The 23,216-nt window shown below is 34.2% G+C and overlaps 1 protein-coding gene across 2 annotated transcripts in view; it reads right to left on the bottom strand.

Annotated features, from left to right (window-relative positions):
- Positions 1-23,216, bottom strand: part of RFX7 (regulatory factor X7) — a 140,937-nt gene that overhangs the window by 41,402 nt on the left and 76,319 nt on the right. For both annotated transcript variants that reach the window (XM_081795869.1, XM_081795868.1), the window contains exons 4-5: positions 5,781-5,863; positions 4,097-4,219 (exon numbers count right to left, since the gene is read on the bottom strand). In XM_081795869.1, the coding sequence (XP_081651995.1) occupies positions 4,097-4,219; positions 5,781-5,863 (206 nt within the window). The remainder of the gene's footprint in view (positions 1-4,096; positions 4,220-5,780; positions 5,864-23,216) is intronic.

Genomic DNA, 23,216 nt, shown 5'->3' with positions numbered 1-23,216 from the left:
TAAAATATTAAAAATGGTATGGTACTGGAATAAGAACAGAAAATATAAGGAAGAAAACTGAGTCCAAAGGGTTTTAGTAAGATAAAGCCCTGTAAGTTATATTACAGATTACTGTGTTAAGAAAAATTATTCAATAAATAAGGCAGCAGTAATTGAACATTTAGAAAAAAAATTAAAACCAGTGCTTTATCTAATGGCATTTACCAAAATAAATACCAGATGGACTAAAGGATCATATATGAAAAGTGAAATAAGAAATATCTTTAAAAACAGTCTAGGAAAAATACATGGAAGTTCTTTCTAAGCATAAAAACAATGCTACAAGCTGCAAAGGAAGTAGTTATTTCAGGCTACTTACAAAAAAATGAACTAAAATTAAATAATAAACAGCAATCTTGAAAAGATATTTACATTTTATTAGTAAATATCCTTAATATATAAAGGTCCATAAACCAGCAATCCCAATTCTGATAATCTACACTAAATTATATCATCAAGAATATTCACTGCAGTGTTGTCACTGTTTCCCCTTCAGTAATTGTGTAAACAATGGGGCCAAATTTGGTTAAACAAAACAAGAACATATACACAAAAAGAATGCGTTAGAAAAAAAAAAAAAAAGGAAATAAACCAAGGTGGTTATTTTTATGTAGTGAGGTTTATTGGTACTAGATTATTTTTTTAATATACATTTGTAACTCTTTCCCAAAACTGTAATGACAAATATATATTACTTTTGTAATTCAAAAATAATATAAAAATAAACACATGAATGATCATTTTATAAACACATGAGATTATCAGAATTCAAAAGTTTCAACAAATACAAAAATTCACAATCATTTGTAAATTAAACTGTCTTTGCATTGTGAAAGCCCCTTAAAGCTTTCTGGTTCTATTAGTTTCTTAATGTTACATGAAAATACAGTTAAAAGAAGTCATTCAATGCTGTCTTAGATTTTATTTCCATTTTTTCTCTCAAAGGGATTTTGATTTTAATGACAATAAAGGGATTAATTTCACAGAAATTATATCTGAACATCACTGCAATGAATTCTACAAGGGTCTATATGCAATGGAATAGCTTAAAAGTATATTTCACATTCATAATATATTTTCAGTGAATATTTAAAAGAGAATCAATTTAAGTCTGGTCATTCTATGTTAAGTTTTTATGTAGGAAACCTCATCAATGTACTCCAAACAGGAAGATGACTAGTCTAAAAAGGACATTAGGAAAGGACAAAATTTCTTTAAAAGTATTTACTGAGAAGAGTATTATCTCTTCTGTGATTTAAAACTCTTGTACTTTAAAAAAAAATGTAGTTATACTACATTTTGCTTTCTTTAGTAAGCTATTTCCTAATACTTTGATATACTTCTTGCCCGTCTGTAGTCCTACATTTTGCATCTCTCTCAAGTTACTTAAACCCATATGGCAACTTATGCTTTTAGGCAAGGCACAATCATATGAGAGAATAATTTGGAGCTCCCATATGCTGTGATACTGTGGACACAGAAACATACTTTCTTCTTAGACCATGTTGTGCTAATACATGTTACTGTATTATTTGTATGCATGTGTACTAATTCATATTTTGAGCAACTTATTTATTCACACTAAGTGAAAGTCCTAGCCAAGTTTGTTTCTAACTACTTGACCAACCTTCTCTACCCACACAGTATATCACTCAAATTTAACAAGTTTGCCTTTTCACCCATTATGAAACACTCATGGAATCGGAGTTCTAACCCTATATGGTCTCCTAACTAGTTTTGTGACACTGGGAGAGTCACCTAACTTCTCTGGGTTTCCATGTTTTCATCTACACAGTGAGGACAGGACTGTACTAAAACACTTAACGAAGTCTTTTATAACTCTGAAACTTTATCATCAATGTTAGGGAACAGAGTCCATTCTAATTGCTCTTAATATTAAATTAGTATCTACTGTGTGGAAATACTGTGGGGAACACAACAGTAAATAAAATATATTCTTAGCAAAATGATTTTTGAACTAAAATACCCAGACTTAGGTATAGTACTACCTACTAATTATAAAGAGAGGCATAATCATTAGCACAATTCTTTCACATTCCATGAACAGAACTAGTCACATTATTATTAGAAATTTCTCTTACCTATTACTACTTCTTTTTTCAACTCTCTGAGGTCCTTCCTTTTATTTTTGCTGCTCTCTATTATAACTGCAAATTAATTGTTCAAAATTGAAGTGCCCACTGCTCCCACAAAATGATGGAATGTCTTATTTCTCTTTTGTTTAGGCAAAACCTGTTAACTTTTTTAACCTGTAACTTTTCATAATGAAAACAATTGAGGGTTTGTGGGAACCTCAGAAAATAATTTAATAGAAAATATAACTGTTCTTTGCCAAAGGCAGGAAACCATTAGGAACATAAGGAATACTTAATGGGCCAGAGTCATACTTCCACAAAGTTAGGGTGCTGTCTCTAACAACAGTGGAAAGATATCATTTCAAAAAATATATGAAGTCTCAAGTTCTCTTATTAATTCATTATGAAAATGTCATACATTAATTGGTTCAATTTGCCTTTTGGGAAACTAGGAAGACATCTTTGGAGAACTATTCCCTCAACATTTCCCACTTCAGACAACTTCTAGAATTTTAGAGCTATAAGAGACCCCATACTCTTTCAATTGCCTCATTTTATAGATAACACATCTGACAAAAAGAGTGGTGAAAACACCTTTCCAGGTCACAAATTTAATGACAGATCTATTCCGTTGATCCTCAGTCCAGAATTTCTTCAGCATATCACATTTGCTGGTATTAACAACCTTTTAATAAGTTAATATTTGCTTCCTTATAGTTTTATAGGGTTATTTCTGTTATAATTATCTGGATTTAGTGAAAAATTAACACTTACTATAAATACATAACAGAATTTTCACCAGTGGAAGGACTACATCTTATTCATTATATCCTCAGAACTTAATACAGGTTCTGGCACATAGCAGGCATTTGACAGGTTGTTATAAGTTAAGAGAATGAACTTTAGAGACTTGGGTCACATGTACTCTTAGCTTTTCTTAAAAAGAAAAAATCTAAGCTTTTCTTAAAGAGAAAAAATCTAAAGCTCTTCAGTTTAACTTTGTTCCCTTGATTATTTCAGACATTTTTCTCCAGACTTTCTCTGGCTCTATGTTCCTTAAGGTTAAGGAATCAGAATTTTGAATGAAGACTGAAGTTTCCTTTCTAGAAAGTATAGTAAGTGTGGTAGTGTAGTCCCTTTGAATCATTTTACACTGGTTAACAACAGCATTTATTTGACACTTTTCTTTCAAACTGTAGAAGTACAACACATGAATCGTTGGTGGTTTGACATTTAAATACCCAGAGAATGTTGTTTTTATTTACTCTGCCAGAATAAATTCCATTTTCAGTATCAATTATAAAAAATGTTAAACAAAACTAGACTTGGCAACTATTAAATTTTTTTAACCAGAAAGGTCCATTAGTCTATACTTTTGTTTCCTGTATTTAAATAAATTATCTGTACAATCGACATTATTCGAGCATCTAATATGTACAAGTCACTGAACTCCCTCATTCATGAATAAGTAATTCACAATATCTCAGAAACTTATCTTTTTTTTTTTTTTGATTGGTACAGAGAAACATTAGGTAAGTTTTGAACACATGAAAAAGGCCCTTAAAAAGTTTTAATAAAAAACATGTTTTAATTTTCTCTTATACATTGACTTATTTATTGCCTTCCACTGTCCTAGACCTAGGCAGACCCTTCCTGTCATCCTTAAGAACTCTACAGGAACGCTCTTATTTAGCAATCTTTTACCATTATCATGCTACCCTCCAACATCCCTTCTATCATCCAGAAGAACTCCAAAAGAATCCCTTTATTCAATAATCCTGTCCTTTATGATATATGCTACCAGAGAAGCTTAGAGATAGGAAGAATCTTAGAAATATCTAAGTTAAAATCCCATATACCAGAGTGATATTTACCAAGAATAAAACAAATCACTGTACCCAAGTATAGTGCTTAAGCTCTTTAACACATCAGCATGCATAATGTATACACATGATACTTACTTGTACTCATCATAGACTTCCTGTTTGGGCAATGAAGTCTCAGGATGTTCTTCTAGGGTATTCCGAATCCAAGAAAAGGCATGCATTTGCTGTGCCCGACTAGATGACACGGCATTCTGATCACTAACCATAAAACAAAGACATGTTTTAGCTGAACCAGACAGCAATTCGTTGATAATTTTTGAGACAGCCTATAAGCTCCACTAAAGAATTGCATGTAAATACAATTGTAAATACGTGTAAATACAAATGACCAAACCAAATTCAGGCCATATAGTAAATGCCCCATTATCTATATACAAATTGTCCACCTGTGGTTGTGAGCCATTTTCTACAGCTAGTGACTGACTGAAGTTATTGCTGTTCCATCCCTGTACCATCCCTTCCCATGCATGGTCTCTAGAGTGGCATAGGTGATGGAGCGCTGACAACATAAAGTATTTGTTTCTGTGAAAATTACACAGATTAAGTGGATATTTGCTCACTTACTTGCCTATACATTTACCTAACTTACCAAATCATCAAACTTTTAAAATAAGTTATGGAAACAATTATTTTCTATTTGCTTGGCATTTTCAAGTAACTATTCTGAAATCTTATTAAGCACTCTATGCTTCAGAATGCAATTCATACCAGAGAGATCCAGAGAGGACAAATCTCCCTTTACAGTCCTTCTCTAACTGGCCCCCTCCCCAGGCCATTACTTCCATTAAACATCCTCAGTTTTTACTGTAGGGCAGCATCATTTATAAACTAAATCCATAAAAGGGACACCCAAAATAGCATGAGGGAAGTTCCTCTATTGATTCTGACATTCATCCCAGTTACCTATAATAATTATTTAATTCCAAAGAAGATACTAAAGAAGTTTCTAGGACAAAAAAGATGATGAAAATGGTTATGAAATCTGGTTTGAGGGAGAAGAGGTAAAAGCAACAGAATTTTCATGCCATTTCTTTTTATACACAATTTTAAAGTAATAGAAATTTAAGTACAACTTACATGAAAGAAATTTAAAAGGGTAAATAAACCTAAGAATAGAATGCATGAACCAACAACTTCTCTATTTTCTGGATAAAACTATTAATTTTTTTTTTTAATGTAGGCTTAATGCAGGACCTGAGATCAAGACCTAAGCTGTGATCAAGAGTCAGATGCTTAACTGACTGAGCTATCCAGGTGCCCCTATTAAATATTTTTAATAATGAAAATACAGTAATATCCCAAAACACACTTAAAATATCTTCTGTTTAAAATAAATTCATGTTCCATATATGTGATTTCACTTTTTTTTCTTTTATACTGTGCTGTTTACCGGGCAGTAACTACAAAAAACTCCTGCAACATCATTCTTTACGATACTTAACTGTTTATTTTCTGCTTTTCTGTTCAATTTTCACAATCCCTCACACTGCATAAATATATTGATCTGTTTAAAAAATAAAACCCAAATTGTATTTCATAGCATTTACTCGGGTACACAAATGAATTGGAAAAAACTATAGGTAAACACTTACCCAAATATGATCAAAGACTAAAAAAAAAGATCTCCTGTTTTGCCATTCTGTTTCCTGATGATTTTAGAAATAGCACACAACAATAACAACCACAGCACACACTCCCCGCACAGTTCTTAGGGATGTCCTACAAACACTATAATTAAGGCAAAAAACAAGAGATATACCTTTTCTCTCCATTGCTGAGACCAGAAGGCAGCTGAAGGTAGAGGTAGAGTTTCTCCAGGTCTGTAAAATTCTCAACTTCTTTCTGGTTACAAAAGATTAAAAAGAAATATCATTTTAAAAACACTTGTTTATCCCTCAACAAAATTTACTAATACCTGTGTACTACTGGTAGGAATGTAAATTGGTACAGCCATTGTGGAAAACAATATAGATGTTTCTTAAAAACTTAAAAGTAGAAATACCATATGATCTAGTAAGTAATTCCACTACTGGATATTTACCCAAAGAAAATGAAACCATAAATTCAAAAGGATGAACACCTATGGTTACTGCAGCATTATCTATAATAGCCAAGATACAGAAGCAACCTAAGTGTCCAGTGATAGATGAATGGACAAAAAAGATGAGGGGTGTGTGTGTGTGTGTGTGTGTGTGTGTACACACACACACACACACACACACGAATATTACTCAGCTATAAAAAAGAATGAGATCTTGCCATTTGTGACAACATGGATGGAACTAGAAGGTATTAAGCTAAGTGAAGTAAGTCAGAGAAAGATAAATACCATGTGATTTCACTCATATGTGGAATCTAAAAAATAAAACAAACAAAAATGAGCAGGAACAGACCCATAAATACCGAGAACAAACTGGTGGCTGCTAGAAGGGAGGAGGTAGGGGGATGAGCAAAACGGGTGAAGGGGACTGGAAGTACAGGCTTCCAGTTATGGAATTAATAAACCACAGGGATGAAAGGTATAGCATAGGGAATATAGTCAATGGCATTTTAATAGTATTGTATGGTGACAAATGGTAGCTACACTTGTGAGCGTAGTGTAACATATAGACTTGTCAAATCACTATGTTATATGCCTGAAACAAATGCAACATTGTGAGTCAACTATACTTCAATAAAAATAATAACAATTAAAAACATATTGACTGTTTAAATTTAAATTAGATGAGTCACCTGCCAAAGAAAAAATTAAGGCTTTTTTCTTATCAGTAAAATAATAGATAAGTTGTTTGATAAATATATCTCACATAAAAAGTTACTAAAAGAAAATGGTAATTTCCTATTAATTCTTATATTCTAGGTATAAATAAAATCAATGCTTAGACAAAATAGTATTAGAGGAAAGGTCTAGACTAGAAGTCAAAAGAATATTCATGCGTTAGTCTTAACTTAACCATTTAACTGGCTATGAAGCTTCAGTGCTCCGGCAAATTTTCCTTACAACTGTGAGACGGATGACAGGACTTCTATGATCCTTTTCTAATTCTCAAAAACCTACAACATGTGACTGATGATGATACTCTCATACAGGGGCAGAAATGAAGTTTAAAAATACTGAAGTACTACCAACAAACCTTTCCACACAATGCAGATTTAATTATTCACAGCGCTGCAACCATGGCTGCTATTTGGAGAACCTACCTGTAAGATAAGCTGTAGCTATTCTGCAACTACATCATTTTGTCTCTAAACCTACCCTTTAAAATAATTTCTGCTATACAGAGGACTGTAGAACTTTCTTTCGCAGCTCAGTTTGCCAAAAGTAGCTTTAAATGTGCCACAAACTCTGTTACAAAAATAATACAGTGAAATTTTGGTAGCCTAAAAGAAGTCCATTGCAATTGAAAATGTGGACAAATAATTAATTGGTACTCCTGGTAACAGAATTTATTCTTACCTAATAAAGCACAGCTTAAACACATATCCAATTTTAAAAAAGCTTAAAATGATATAACTTAGCCTATTCTTAGTCTCACCAGGATTTATCTATAAAACAGTTTAATCCTAGAATTCATCCACAAAAATCTCCATATTTTTCATTCTACTGTTTTATGGGAATTTTTGCAATTAGCTCTCACTCTAATACCTAATATATTTATCAACAATACCATGTATAACTCTCCTCTCAACAAAGGAAAAACCAAAACACAAATAGACATTTTCTTCCCAACTGTTACTTAACACTTTCTTTTCTCCAGATCCCCAGAATTCAGTTTTGGAGCATGCTTAATTGTATTCCTTGTCATGCTCTGCACTTTAATCCTTTTTTTAGTCCTCTTAAGTCCCACACATTCTTCCAAGTCTCTTTATTTTCTCTGCCCCTACATTAGTCTAAGTCTTCAGTTGTCTGTCTTTTAACAATAAAGGAGGATTCATTTACTCATTCATCAATTTTATTTTCTGCCATGTTTCACAAATGATTTACAGTAATTACAAACTTACAGTGAACCTACAAAGACTAGAAATACACATACGAACAACGCAACAGTCCTTGTCCTTAAGGAACTTACAAAGATTTGTCATTACTAAAAACATAGAAAACTAGGGGCACCTTGCTGGCTCACCCAGTTGAGCATATTGATTTTGGCTTAGGTCATGATCTCTCATGGTTAGTGAGTTCGAGCCCTGCATCAGGCTTTGCACTGACAGCATGGAGCCTGTTTGGAATTCTGTCTTTCCCTCTCTCTCAAAATAAATAAACTTAAAAATAGTTCCTAAAATACTTTCTGTTGAGTATTATTAACATCACCCAGTTAATCTCAACAATCCTTACCATATTAAATCCAAAGTAGGTTATGTTACCAAAAAACCTTATTATGTGCAAAGCCTGAGAAAATGTAGTACAAATCATCATTTTTGGATAAAGAAAATGCAGTAGATGTGTGTGTATAAAACAGAATACTATTCAGCCATAAAAAATAATGAAATCTTGCCATAAGTTTATGATAACATGGATGGACCTTGAAGGCATTATACTAAGTGAAATAAGTCAGACAGAAAAAGGTATACAACATATGATCTCATTTATATGTGAAATCTGAACAATAAACAAATAAAACCAAAAAAAACCCCAAGCTCATGGATAGAGATAGATTGGTAATAGCCTGAGGCAGGTGGCAGGGCATGGGCAAAATGGGTGAAGGGAGTCAAAAGAACACACTTCGAGTCATAAAATGAGAAAGTCATGGGGATGCAATGTGCAGAATGGTGACAAAAATTAATACTAATGTATTATAGGGGTGCCTGGCTGGCTCAGTCAGTAGAGTGTGTGACTCCTGATATCAGGTTGTGAGTTCAAGCCCCACACTGGGTGTAGAGATTACTTATAAATAAAATCTTTAAAAAATACTACTGTATCACATATTTGAACATAGCTTAGTGAGTCGATCTTGAAAGTTCTTACCAAAAAATATTTTTTTGTAGCTACGAATGGTGATGAATGTCAAATGGACTTACTGTGTGTCAACTGGTCTTACTTATTTTGCAATATATACAAATGAGGACTCATTATATTGTACACCTGAATCTAATATCATGTCACATTAATTATACCTCAATAAGAAAAGGAAAAAATATCATTTTTGATGACTAAGAATAAAAAAAAACTTCATAGAGCTTGAGAAACCTTGGATTCTATAATTTGTAAATTTAACATATACTAGAGGAAAAAAGAGAAGAAATTCCAGAAAAGAGGAGAAATTCCAGAAGGAATTCAGAAGATAATCCGAATTAGGAGAAAGTGCCAAAGAAGGGATTTAAAGACAGAAGTCAGAAAAATATTTTTGAAAAAGATCAACCTCACTGTCCTATTTTGGGTTTTCTTGTCTTTAAAACAACGAAAAGTTAACTACTGATTCCTATTTCATCTATTATGCGGGACTCAACACATAGAAGAAAAAATATGGAGAATTTGCTAAACCTGATATCAAAATTCTGTGAAGCAAACGGCAACAAATGACTCAAGTGTGTAGTGATGGCATTCAGGTCTAGCAAGGCTGAGTTCACCATGAAAATTTTTGGCTTCAGATATAATGTGTCACTTAAAGATAATCATTGGCTTCCAAAACAATGACTAGTGGTGTAGAAGACTTAGCCTTGCTTGATAATCAAGGCAAAAATATGTTGCAAATATGTTAAACATCAGATTATTTGCTATGCTTTGTGAACATTTAAATGTCAAGAAACATGTTTTTCTGTCCCACGTTGAGATTTGTTGGTTGTCAAAAAGAAGTACGTTTGGCTGGATTTATGAAATGAAGAACAAAGTTGCTCCATTTTTAGAACATTAGAAAAAAGGCCAACTGCCGAAACTTTTAAAAGCTGTAATTTTTAAATTTAGCCTGAAAAAGAATGAAGTACTGATACATGCTGCAACATGGATGAACCCTGAACACATTATGCTAAGTGAAAAAAGCCAGACACAAAAGGCCACATATGATTGTACCTCTATGAAATATCTAGAATAGGCAATTCCACAGAGAAAGATTAGTGGCAACCGGGGGAGTTTGAGAACTGATTGCTTCATGGGTTTCCTTTTGGGGTGATGAAAATGTTTTGGAACTAGATAGAGGTGGTGGTTATGCAATATTGTGAATATACTAAGTAAGTATCACAGGGGCACCTGAGTGGCTCAGTTGGTTAAGTGTCCGACTCTTGATTTCAGCTCAGGTCATGATCTCACGGTTCATGGGGTCGAGCCCCACGTCAGACTCCATGCTGATAGCACAGAGCCTACTTGGGATTCTCTCTGTGTCTCTCTCTGCCCCTCCTGCGCATGCATGAGCTCGCTCTCTCTCTCTCTCTCTCAAACTTAAAAACTAAGTGTCACTACATGTAAATTTTTTGTGCTGTGTATTTTAGGGCAATAAAAAAATTACAATTTTCAAGAGCTTGACATATTTGACAGATATATCTGAATACTTGACTTTAAACTTCAAATAACAAACATCTACATCCTTATTCCGTAGGCTTTAAAGTTTTCATTTTCTTTAATTGAAGAAGTTAAGTCTCAAAGCAAAATTATTGAAAATGATTTCAAGTTTACCTCAAATATTATCTAGTTGGTTGAATGAACCATGGTGATAATTTCCTACTATTGTGATTGAAGGTTTCTTCTGAAAGCTTATGAGGACCTCTCTCTCACACATTTCAATCTTTGTATGAAGACATACAAAAGGAAATCTTTGAACTAAAGTTTGATTTAGATGTCAAAAACCTTCCAGGAAACCACTTTAAACTTAATTTTGCACATGACCTAGTTAGTGCTTTGATCTTTCACATCCTGAACAGAAGAGCCTGTAGCAAACAATCAGATTCAGCATTCAGTTTGATATCATGTGATCCAGAGGGTGAAAATAGGTATATATGTAAGATATACAAAATCAAGTTACTTTTGGAGGTTCAAGGTGGAGTTTAGTATTCAAGTCCTACATTCAATCCCCTTCCCTTCTGAAGCTTTGGCTGATAAAGAATATTCATTCACACCAGGAACTAGTAGCATGGAGCTATCTAATTCCTTCTATGAGGTGCAAGTAAAGTGGTGAAGAGAACAAGGGATAGAGACAGTGCTCATCAAACATTCCACTTGCTCACCTACACTTCTCAGCTTCCTTTGCAGCCATGAACTGAGCAGAAATGACTATTTCATTTCTCAGCTGACATAATTAAGAATCAATGTGTCAACTCTGTTCTTTTCTTCCCTTTGTGAACCTTGGAAGCCATGTATTTCACTGGTGAAACTGTAAGACGCAGTGTCTCAATGTGGGTTCCCAAGGGGGCACGTGGAGCAAGGACCTTCACTGATTTGTGCTGTACATATAATGTGAATGAAAGTAAATTTTTGCAGTTATGCCACTGGTATTTTAGGCATACTTTGTTATGGCAGCACAGACTAGCCCATCTTGAGTAATATAGAAAGTTAGACTTTTCCTTCTAGCACTTTTGAAAGAACTGAAGATCCCTTTCCTATATGTAGATAAAAATGTGAGGAGGGGGAAAGGATTCCTTTCTGTAATCACAAAATCTTTTACTCAATCATTTTTAAAATGGCATTTAACTTATTGTGAAATTTCAAATTAAATTAATCATGGATATAAGATATTTATATTTATCAAAATGAGATATAAGCTAAAAAAAAAAAAGGTTGAGAAGCACCACTTTAGAAGATACAGCCTTCATGTTCTCTTCCACTTAACTTTTATTTCTAAAAAAAAAACCAAACAAAAACAAACAAAAAACTAGTTAAAAATTCAACTGTAATAATTTGGGACACATGATCCTGTAATATATGCCTTTGTCCCTCTACTTTGGGCCACAGCAATTATTCAAGAATTTATACCCAATTAATTTGCACTTACTGCTTTTTTGCATTTACTATTCAAAAAATGATTTTCAGTGTCTAGTTACACCTTCCCCCTCAACTAGACTGAAGATTCTGGTTTGCCCAAAGTCAATCACCTTTTGAAGCAGAATCCTGAAAGATAAGACAGAGCCAGATGGGAATCCTTCTAATACTTTAATATCCCATTTAGTTTTTTTTTTAATTTAAAATTATAAAGTATTTCAAACAACATACAGGAAGCAGGTACATATGCATCACTAGTCATATTTAAAAGACGCTAACTTTTTGCCACATTTGCTCCAAAATTCTTTCACTTTTAAACAGATTATACAACAACTACATGGATAAAAAAAACCAATTTGTTCATTTATTTACTGACAGACAGTTATCATAAAGTTTCACTATTTCAAATAGTGCTACAATAAAAATCCTTTATTTGTGACTGCTGTATCTTTGTGTAAGAGTTTTTTCTATGGTACATACTTAAAAGTAGAAATACCTGGCCATAAAGGGTGCATATCTTCAACTTTATTGGGCATTTCCAAATTGCTCCCCCAAAACTGTTGTGCCAATTTATATTTTCAGCACCAAAGCTACAATTTTTCTATATCTCTGCTAAAGCTTAAGATTTAAATGTTAGCTACTCTTATGGGTATGAAAAAGTATTTCACTGTCTTACATTTTCTGATTGAAGGTGAGACTGAGGATCTTTTCATATTTTTTTATCATTTGAGTTTACTTTAATATAATTGATATCAAATTTTAGCATGCATCAGAACCACCTGGAGAGCCTGTTAAAAACTCCAGAGTTTCTGATTCAGTAGGTCTTGAGTGGGGGCCAGAGAATCCTGATTTCTAATACATTCAGTTCAGTGATGCTAATACTGCTAGTTAGAGAATCTTATCGAAAGAACCACAGTTGAAGAACATTTAAAAATGAGGATATTTGTCATAGTCCATGTACTAATCCGCCATTGGCTATAAGTGCTGCTATTACATTTTCCTAGTTGTAGCTTGTCTTTTCATTTTGTTTTTCGAGTCTTTGATGCAGAGAAGTTTTTAATTTCCAGGAAGTCAAATATATCAATCTTTTCATTGATAACCTGTGCTTTTTGTGTCTTGTTTTAAGATCCTTCCCTGTCCCAATGTCATAAAGATATCCCTCATTTTCTTTTTAAAGTTTTGTTTTTCACATTTAAGTCTTTAATTCCCCCGGGATTTATTTTTCTCATATAAAGTACGGTTCTAATTACAATTTTCCCACAAGGATAGCTAAATGTTCAGTATAATTTATTGAATAATTCACCAATTCCCTTAGTTTTCATGCTCCATCTACTATGGGATTCTTGTCTATTCACAAGTTTAAAAAGGGACGCAATTTTTACTTTTAGCACTTAAAAACACCTTTTTCTGAGGTGGAATTTAATTTAGAAAAAAACAATTTATCTTTAAGAGTAATATAGCAAAATGTATGATTCACTGATTGTTCTTGAACTTGTGTCACAGAGACCTTTCATATAAAAATATCATCCAGTAGCTGATTAATATAGTAATAAAGCATCTTTGATAGAGCTTTTATAAATCTGAGTTTAAGAGGCACATTTCCTATTGATAAATAATATGAATATGACCTATATTATATGTTATAAATGAAAGCAGCAGCTGCTACTTGAGCTTGATAGACTGACCCTTCAAGTTCAATTTATCTAAAGCAGTGAGATAGAGTAGTAAGGTGTAGAATATAGAATTAGAAGGCTTAGAGCCAAATTCCAGATTTGCACTCATTAGCTTTGTGATATTAGGCAAGCTGTTCAAGCTGAGTAATCTGTATAAAATGCTCATAAAATTTCTGTGAGGATTAAAAGCAGTTTATAAAATATATTTATAATAGATATTATTATTATTATACAAATATTATTCTGAATTAATTTAATTGCTTAAAAGATTTTGCTGGAAGAGTTTATTATTCAAATTCTATCAAAAAGTACATAATCTTTTATTTCAAAAAGCAAGATATCTTAAGAAATTTAGGAATTATTTAGCTTGGTGACCTCCACTAACTTGGTAGGTACATTGTAAGAGCAAGGCTCCTAGATTTTATATGTAAGCGACACATTTGCCCATAAGTTATTAAAGACCATGTTCTGCCAGTGCTGACTTTCTGCTGGGTAAATGCAGAAGAGAGTTGATACTATTCCTTCCTAAACCATCAAGATGAAATAGAAATTAGAAATTACTTCTGACAACAACTGTGCTAGTACTAGACAGAGAGGAATCAATTTAAGCAGAATACAGAATAGGTCAGAAATAAAAGCTTTTCCTAGGTTGGACTTGGAACAAAATGTGTAACGTTCCACTCGTCTCCTGTAATTAAAAAGACTTGAAAAAATATTCTATAATTCAAAAACTGAGTTTATTTTTAGTGTTTCTGCTTATATGCTCAGGACATCTGCCTCTAAACTACCAATACATACAGGATGGATTACTGAGAACCAGGTAGAATTTCAAACATCTGATTACCAGAACTTGAAGCCCTTTCAGCAGATGGAAAAGAAATATGTTCCCAGTATTTACTATCATGGATATAGTTATAAGGTAGTCTGAATGGAGAGATCTGCTCCTGTTTTTAGGGAGCATCTTGAATCAGGTTTGCTCTATAATTTCATGTTAAAAAAAAAGGAATTTCTCCAGTTTGAAACCAATTCTCTATAGTGATGTATTTCTTGTTATGAGACTTCCCTCTCAGGTGTTATTCAGAGTTTTGTTTTGTTTTAATAAGGTCATAGAACTGGGAAAGGGCTGATGCTTAAAAGAGCATAACAATTAAAGGCTTAATTGAGAAGTTTTCAGGTAGATCCTTGATGGTGAAATGACATCTGAGGATCATCTTTATTTCCAGAAGAAGAAATTCTTCCATTGAGATGTATAAATACCCTTCAAAGAAATGGCTAGGTTGACAATGACTGAGTTCTGGTGGAAGATGACCAACCAGGGTATCATGTCCATAATTATTCTTTAATCTTTACTTTTCAAACTGGTATCAGAAAAAGGTCTTTTTAAAAAGTTTCAATTTAAATTTATATTTAGCACAGTCAGCTTAAAATCCAGAAACCTAAATTCTCCAGCTTGACTGTTTCTTCAGTTAATCATGTATGGAGGGAAAATATATACACTGATAGGATAATCATGCTTGAATTTGCCTTTAATTTTTTGAACAAAAAAGCAAAAAACAAAACAAAATGTAAAAAAAAAAAAAAATCCAATTTCTTCCCCTCAGGTGACACTAATTCAAGAGCACAGAACTAAAAGTCCTCTTCACCAGCATCACTGACAGAAGGACTAAAAGGGGGAAAGTAGAAGCTTTTTTTATAGCTTTTTTTAATTGATGGAAACAATCACATACCTGATATTATATTCTCTCAGGCCCGAGCAGTTGTGAAAGCTGTCCTCCCACAGGATTGAATAAGGAAGACAGAGAAAAAGGTCAAGGTATGAGGACTCTTATTTTTCAATCCTTGTTGCTTAGAATTCTTAATTTTCAGTTTCCTAACTTGCTATGATAGAACCATAGTGGGCATGGGGACGGGATGCGATCTTCTTTTGAGCTACCTGCTACAAACAATGTAAGATGAAATTATTTTTCTATTCTGAGTCCTAGAAAATATAAATCAAATGGGAAGAGTAATTTTTATTATATTTGTAGTATTGTGAGAATTTACTCTATTTGTAAATTTACTGATTTAGATATAAAATGAAAATGGTTTAAATCTCTGTCTAAAATATTTTGCTCTGAGATAAGGAATGTGACCTGAGTTCATTTGAAAGACATCAATTACTAAGGGACAGCTTAGAAAAAGTAAAGCAAGGCTGACAAGCAAACTCCAGCGAAACCCAAAATTTCTTACTTTCTTCTAATTCTGCTGGGTGAATTAAAGAATCCATGGCCATCTGAAAACAAACTAATGAACAAAAAACCCCCTTCAGATTGCCTCAACTACAATCAAACCTAGAGAACTTCCCACATCAAGAAGCCCTGAAGGGCTGCAAGGTAAGCACCGGAAAATTCACACTCCAAGTGGGTAAGTAAGGTATTTCTGAGTAGATACTGTGTCATAGGTTAGGAAAGTTCTGCACATAAAATTGGAAACAGATTAAATCATGAAAAAAAAAAAAAGTTAAAGACATTGCCAAGGACATCCAAACATCTAACTGTATCTAACAGTGGTCATTTTAATGAATGTACTTTAAAATATACTGGTTTTTGTACGTGTGTGTTTTAAGGGTTTAATAATAAAGAAGGAAGCTGCAACTCTGAAACTGAAATAATGAATAACATGGTAGCAAGTGTCATGGCTACATAAGTGCCCAGATGACCAAAGATTAAACAAAATCTGAGACAAGGGCATATTGCTAAAATATTCATATAGTAGGTCCTAGGGTTCAAACAGGCAGAGGGCACATAAATTGATAGATTTGGGTCCCTTTGATACAGGACTCAGAGGAGGGCACTAGTTACCCACAGTTAAATTCTACAAACAAGTGATCAACATGGGATGATCATTTAGTACTTCTCTGGATCACTTAGGTGAGGCAAAGGTTATTATCAACATTTCTGCATCCCTTACAAAAAGACCCCAGGGTTCTACCAATGGTTGGGGTTGGGGGGGTGGGACTAACAAGAAGGATAAAGTTTAGGTCTTTCTAGTCACTTTGTTTTTAATTTTTTCAGCATGGGAAGAAAGAATAGTCCCCAAGAGCGCAGCTATTATGTTCCCCCTAAAATGGATTTCTAGTTGATTCTTCAAGATTTTAAAGCTACAGCCTCAGCAAAAGTGTAGGCCATAGAGATGAAAATTCAGTTCTGTAATTGCTATCTCTAAAAGTTTCTAATAAACTTTCCTTTTTTTTCCTTAGTTTACTTTTCTGCAAGTTTGAAATGACTGAAAATGCAAAGACAGAAAAACTAGAATCCTATAACAATTCATTTGTTTGCTATGAGACTATGCTTTTGTTGTGTTATGCCATTGTTATGAATATAGAGATAGTAATAAAATTGTGTTTCTTTCAGGTAATGGTGAGAGATAGCTATTATTCTTTCCTATTTTTCTTTGTGACAATAAAATGAATTTGAAAACTAGCTGACAATGGTTAGGGCATTCTTAACAATTATGAAAGAGAAGAATTACTAGAACTCATGATTTGGGCCTTACTGGCAATTTGGTCCACTTGAGTCCTTAACAGGAGGAAAAAAACCCCCAAAAACCACATTATGACTATATTGTCCTCCCGTACAAAGAGAGGATAAAGTAACTCATGATTACTGTAAAAAAATAAAATAAAATAAAAGGTTCAATATCCTCTAAATGGCTTGGCCTTGTACAGATTATTTCTTTATGATACTCAAAACACAAAACCAGCTATTTAAATCTGGCCCTTTTGTTAAGTCTTCTACCCTGCCCCAGTAGATTCTACACAAAAATGCTTTCTTTTGAAAGTTACCCATTTCTTTACCAAGTGACTGAAAGGAAAAAGTCAGATTCTGAAATAGGTCTTTACTTACTAACAGTAACCCTAGGGTCACATCGCAAGATAAACCCCATAACAATGAGCCTTTTTCAAGCTACAATGTATTTTAATTAGATACTGCAAACAAAGTTTTTTGTTTCAATCAAGTCTGAGTTAGTAAATTGACCTTGGTCACCATTTAGCATTCATTCACCATTTAGCATTCATCACAGGAAGGATGTGGGGTCAGAAAGCATGATTTCTCCTGTAAAGGAGGGAAAGGAGGAAGGAAGCCTTCCAGTTGTATTGACCTCATACATGCCCCCTCAATGACGTATTAAACACCTCTGGAGGGCAGGAGAGGACAAGTACCTCCTTTTCTTCTTCTTCTTCTTCTTCTTCTTCTTCTTCTTCTTCTTCTTCTTCTTTTTTAAAATGTTTATTTTTGAGAGAGAGAGAGCATGAGCAGGAGAGGGGCAGAGAGGGAGGGAGACACAGAATCCAAAGCAGGCTTCACGCTCTGTGCTGTCAGCACAGAGCCCAATGTGGAGCTCAAACTCATGAACCGTGAGATCATGACCTGAACCGAAGTCAGATGCTTAACCAACTGAGCCACCCAGACACCCCCCATATGCCTCTTCTTTAAAAATTGTTCCTTGGGCAAGTTATTGAAAATTATGTCCAGCAGAGTACCGTCTGTCTTAGTCCCACTCTAACAGCATTAGTTTGGTTCTCAAGGAGCAGATATACTACATTCTCATGTTGCATACATCTTTTAGTTCCTGCCCACTCACTTCAGCAGTAGGCACACTCAAATAACTGGCTTCCAACCAAAGACATTAACCATGGGATAGACTTGAAAAGTTTAAAAATTAAATGAGAACATTCATTCATTCATCCAGCACTGAGTGTCTACTATGCTTTAGGCATGACCTTAAATTTTAATACAAAGGGAGAGACAATCAACCAAACTGATTTATTTATTTTTAAAGTTTATTTATTCATTTTTGAGAGAGGCAGAGAGAGAGAGAGAGAGAGAGAGAGGCAGAGAAAGCAACCCAAGCACCTGACAGCTCAGAGCCCAAAGTAGGACCCGAACCCACAGACCACAAGATCACACACAGCCTGAGCCAAAATCAAGAGTCGGATGCTTAACCAACTGAACTACCCAGGCACCCTGACAATCAACAAAATTCAAAAATGAAACAAATGTTACATGTTTATGATAAATGCTATGAAGAAAAAGTTTTGGAAAGGGATACAATTTAAAGTAGAGTGGTCAGGGAAAGTTTCAGTGGGAAATAAGACATGAAAATATTTCGCACAATGGCTAACCAATGGGAAAGACTCTCAAAAGAGCCACCATAATTCTTTGTTCTACCCTACTTTTGATTTCTATTGACTAGCTGTTGTAATGTTGCAAGAACTGACAGTAAAGAGAGCCCACATTACTAAGAGACAAAAAGAGAGGCTGTCTTCTGTCTGTCCTCATACATATCATTATGGCTCCCTCAACCCTGTAAAGAATGACTCTCTGAAGAACCTTGCCCCAAAAGAATCTAACACAGAGGTCACAAATTCAAATGCCAGGCAGGTAACGCAAATGATTAAAAACAGACTATAGGGACGGGGCGCCTGGGTGGCGCAGTCGGTTAAGCGTCCGACTTCAGCCAGGTCACGATCTCGCGGTCCGTGAGTTCGAGCCCCGCGTCAGGCTCTGGGCTGATGGCTCGGAGCCTGGAGCCTGTTTCCGATTCTGTGTCTCCCTCTCTCTCTGCCCCTCCCCTGTTCATGCTCTGTCTCTCTCTGTCCCAAAAATAAATAAAAAACGTTGAAAAAAAAAAAATTTAAAAATAAAAAAAAAAAAAAACAGACTATAGGGAAGAAATGTATTTATGCTAAGGAACAAAAGCCTGATGGGAACTGAGAAGACTGGAGAGTACAGATCATGTTTGAAAGGGGTAACTGCTACCGAAACCTAGTAACTGTTGTCATATGGAAGTAAGGACTTAGTGCCCTGAGTTTTCAAGAGAAACCAAACACACAATTTTTTTTCTGTGAACTCTCCCAATTTTGAAATGTGGTAACCAATATGAAATTTAAAAAATGTCAACATGGGCCAAACAAAACACCTCTGTGGAACAGATCTAGCCTGTGGTTCTCTAGATTAGTTCCTCTGGTCTACAGGGTTAAGTGCTGATTCCTTCCAGGGCCATAAGCACCAAGAAGCTTGATTTGCTGGAAAGACCTGCTTGTTATTACCATCCAGTCCATATCTGAGTTAGCATATGTTTTAAAATCCAGGAATGTACTTAGATTCAGAGAAAGCCGTAATAAAAAGATGCTATAAGCCAAGATGAAATGATACTAGAATAGCCAGGGAAATATCCTCTATTGCAGTGCTCCAAATACAACCCTGGAGAGGATCCAGGTACTGCTGAACTTCCACATAGGGATCTCTGATATCTGATAAATGAACAAACTTCCCACAGACAGACTTCTTGCTCGGCTTTCTCCTTGCCTGTTCTAATGAACTTACTACTATGCTTAAACAGGATTTTTCAGATGGGGTATTTGGTGCCTTTTTTGTGATTCTATTTTTAGGTTTTAGATTTTGTAATGGACAACTCATATGTGCCCAGAAAGTTGGTTGCTTTACCTGAAAACAACCTTTGGTGCTCACTAAAGGCTTTGGTGCTCACTAAAAAGGTGAAGTTTTTTATTTATTTTTTAATTTTTTTAATGTTTATTTATTTTTGAGAGAGACAGAGTGCAATGTTTATTTAATGTTTATTTATTTTTGAGACAGAGAGAGAGAGAGGGAGACACAGAATCAGAAGCAGGCTCCAGGTTCTGAGCTGTCAGCACAGAGCCCAATGTGGGGCTCAAACTCATGAACTGCGAGATCATGACCTGAGCCGAAGTCAACTGCCTGAGCCACCCAGGCGTCTCAAGAGATAAAGTTTTTTAAAACATAGTTTAGTCTTTTAATTTTTGTTCATTTCCTTAGGGAGGACAAACGCTATTCTAGTGGGAGTGGGAGACACAGTCTTTAAAGGATTAATGAATCAATATTCAGAACCTAGGACACACTTAATACAGATTCATCACAAGTTCACTTTTTCAAGTTTTCTATTGTACTCCCTTGCAAGAGGACCCTCCTGAGAGCTCTCCTCTGGAGGGAACCTGCCTCACTACTTGAATGGTCTAAATGATGGCATTTGTCACCCAGTTTCAGGTTTCTCCAACCCTCTAAAAGGAATAGTCTTCTGGCAATTCTGTGTCACTTACCACTTCTCCCTCTTAATGATAATCCTACAAAGTCCTCTTTTGGTCAACTTTCATATGAATAAACCCTATCCCAGGATTTATACCACAGTTCTGTAAAACAGTTTTTTTTTTTTTGTTTTTTGTTTTGAGTCCTTTTGCAATATTGGTCAGTTAGTCCGTTAGAGAGCCCTAGAAGTCAGGCAGCATACTCCTCCTGAGAGGTTTAAAATATGGACTCAAATGGTTTAAAATACCCTCCCTTATTCTTGGTTTTAAGCCTTTATCTTTCCAACTAATGAGAAAAAAGGTAAGCAAATGTTGTCTAATCTTACATTTATATTCTTACTAGGATTGCTGTTGAACTGCCTAATCCATGAGACATATATTTTTCTTGGTGCTTCCGACTGATTTCCTGACAAACTGAATGTTATTTAATATTTACATTAGCCTTTCCTAACAGGATCCAAAACATATAGTCTTTCCCCTGCCCGCCCCCTTAACCATTATTAGTTCTAATAATTTCAAAGCAGGACTAATCATTTAGGGAACCTGAACATTAGAACTGCTGGAAACACTGCTTCCTGGTGGTGCAAACACCTAAAACACAGTAACGTAAGTAGGAAGTTCTCAATATCCTGGTAGTTCCGAATGATAACATACGGGAAATAATTTCTCTCTCTCTATTCTGGAAACTTGCTCTACAGATTTTACCAATCATTTCCTAAACAGTGTGGCCTAGGAAACCGTTTTCATGATAAGTCTTATGAGGGGAAAAACGTATAGAACACACTGAGTACTTAAGATTCATGACATGTAACACCATATTAACAGCTTTTAAGATATTTTTTAATCCAAAGTTCATGAAACATTTTTGACTTTTCAAACTTTTTGCATAATATTTTAACATTCTATGGGACTATTCTTCCAAGGACCATATTTTGGCAAACATGAACTGTTATTCTCCAACTCGCTGTGATGGACTCTAACCAAAACAGGCTTTTCCTATACCAATTACACTCATGGTTATTTCTCTCACATTTCAGGCCTTCCTACAGCTGTCAGGTAGTTCATTTAACTAAACTAAGGCAAGAGGACTAAGCAATATGGACTGAGCAGCTTTCAAATTCTGCTGGGGTCTAGCTAATCTTCCGGTACTAGGTATGGCAAGGATAAGATTTAGTCTCTACTATTAAATTGGTTATAAAAAATGTAACTGGGGGATGCCTGGGTGTCTCAGTTGGTTAAGTCTCCAACTTCAGTTCAGGTTATTATCTTGCAGTTTGTGAGTTCGAGCCCCACATCAGGCTTTGTACTGACAGCTTGGAGCCTGGGGCCTGCTTTGAATTCTGTGTCTCCCTCTTTCTCTCTGCCCCTACCCTCCTTGCACTCTCTCTCTCAAAAAATGAATAAACATTAAAAAAAAAATGTAACTGGATCAACTTTACAAATGTATAATGACATTATAGATCTAAAAGTGTTATAACTCATGAGAAATTTAGTTTAAGATATATTGGCTATCATTAAAATTAAGTAAAAACCAAATGCTTTAATTGCAAAAGCATTAAAACATTAACAAAAAAATTTTATTCACAATTATACCACTACAAATATTTTCATTTGTCTTTACTGATAAACAGGCAAAATGCTACGCTTTAAAACTAGCATAGATACAATTTAAAATTTTTCACTTCTTCTAGATTTCATAGTGGTATAGTCTTTGCAATTATAATTGATTTAATTAATTACAATAATTTTAGCTATTTTGTTTTAGAGAGAATGTTATTTCTTTAAAACGCATTCAAGCAACCTGCATGCAAAAAACTAAATTGCATTTAGAATTACTGATTACTAAAATTCAGTAAAATAATAAAATCAGATTTTAATTTTTTCATTTCAGATTTAAAGTTGGAAAATTATTTTCAAAAATAATTCTTGATTAATATTTTGAGAAATAATTCTTGATTATAATAAGGAACAGAATTTCAAAAAATTCACAAACTCATGTTTCAGATATTTTTAAAAAATGATATAGTGTATCACAGTTTTTAAAAGCCTGGGTTCTGGGGTCAGATTACCTAGATTAAAAACCTAATTCTACCAATTATCAAGTTTTATGACCTTGGATAAATTACTTAACCTGTCTGAGCTTCCTTGTCTATAAAATGAAGATGAAAACAAGATTAACCTCATAGGCAAATTAAGAAGACAGAGTGATAAAACATGTAAAGTACTCATCTGGCATATGGTAATACATACTCAATAAACGCTAACAACAAAAACAATAAGAAATACAAAGAAACTCTGTTTGGGGATATTATATGCATATTATACATTCTTTTTGATAATTATTGTTTGTGAATAATCATTCAGCAAATGTTTACTGAATATATTCCATGTACTAGACACTGTGCTAAGCACTAGGGATATAAAGACCATAAGAAATAGTCTTTACTTCCAAAGCTTATTTTTGGAGAAGAAAACAAATTAATCTGGTGATTAGCATACTATGTGGTAAGAGCT

This window comes from Panthera onca, chromosome B3 (genome assembly GCF_046562875.1).
Source record: "Panthera onca isolate mPanOnc1 chromosome B3, mPanOnc1 haplotype 2, whole genome shotgun sequence".
Classification (NCBI taxonomy): Eukaryota; Metazoa; Chordata; class Mammalia; order Carnivora; family Felidae; genus Panthera; species Panthera onca.
This window is presented reverse-complemented; position numbering and strand designations above follow the sequence as displayed.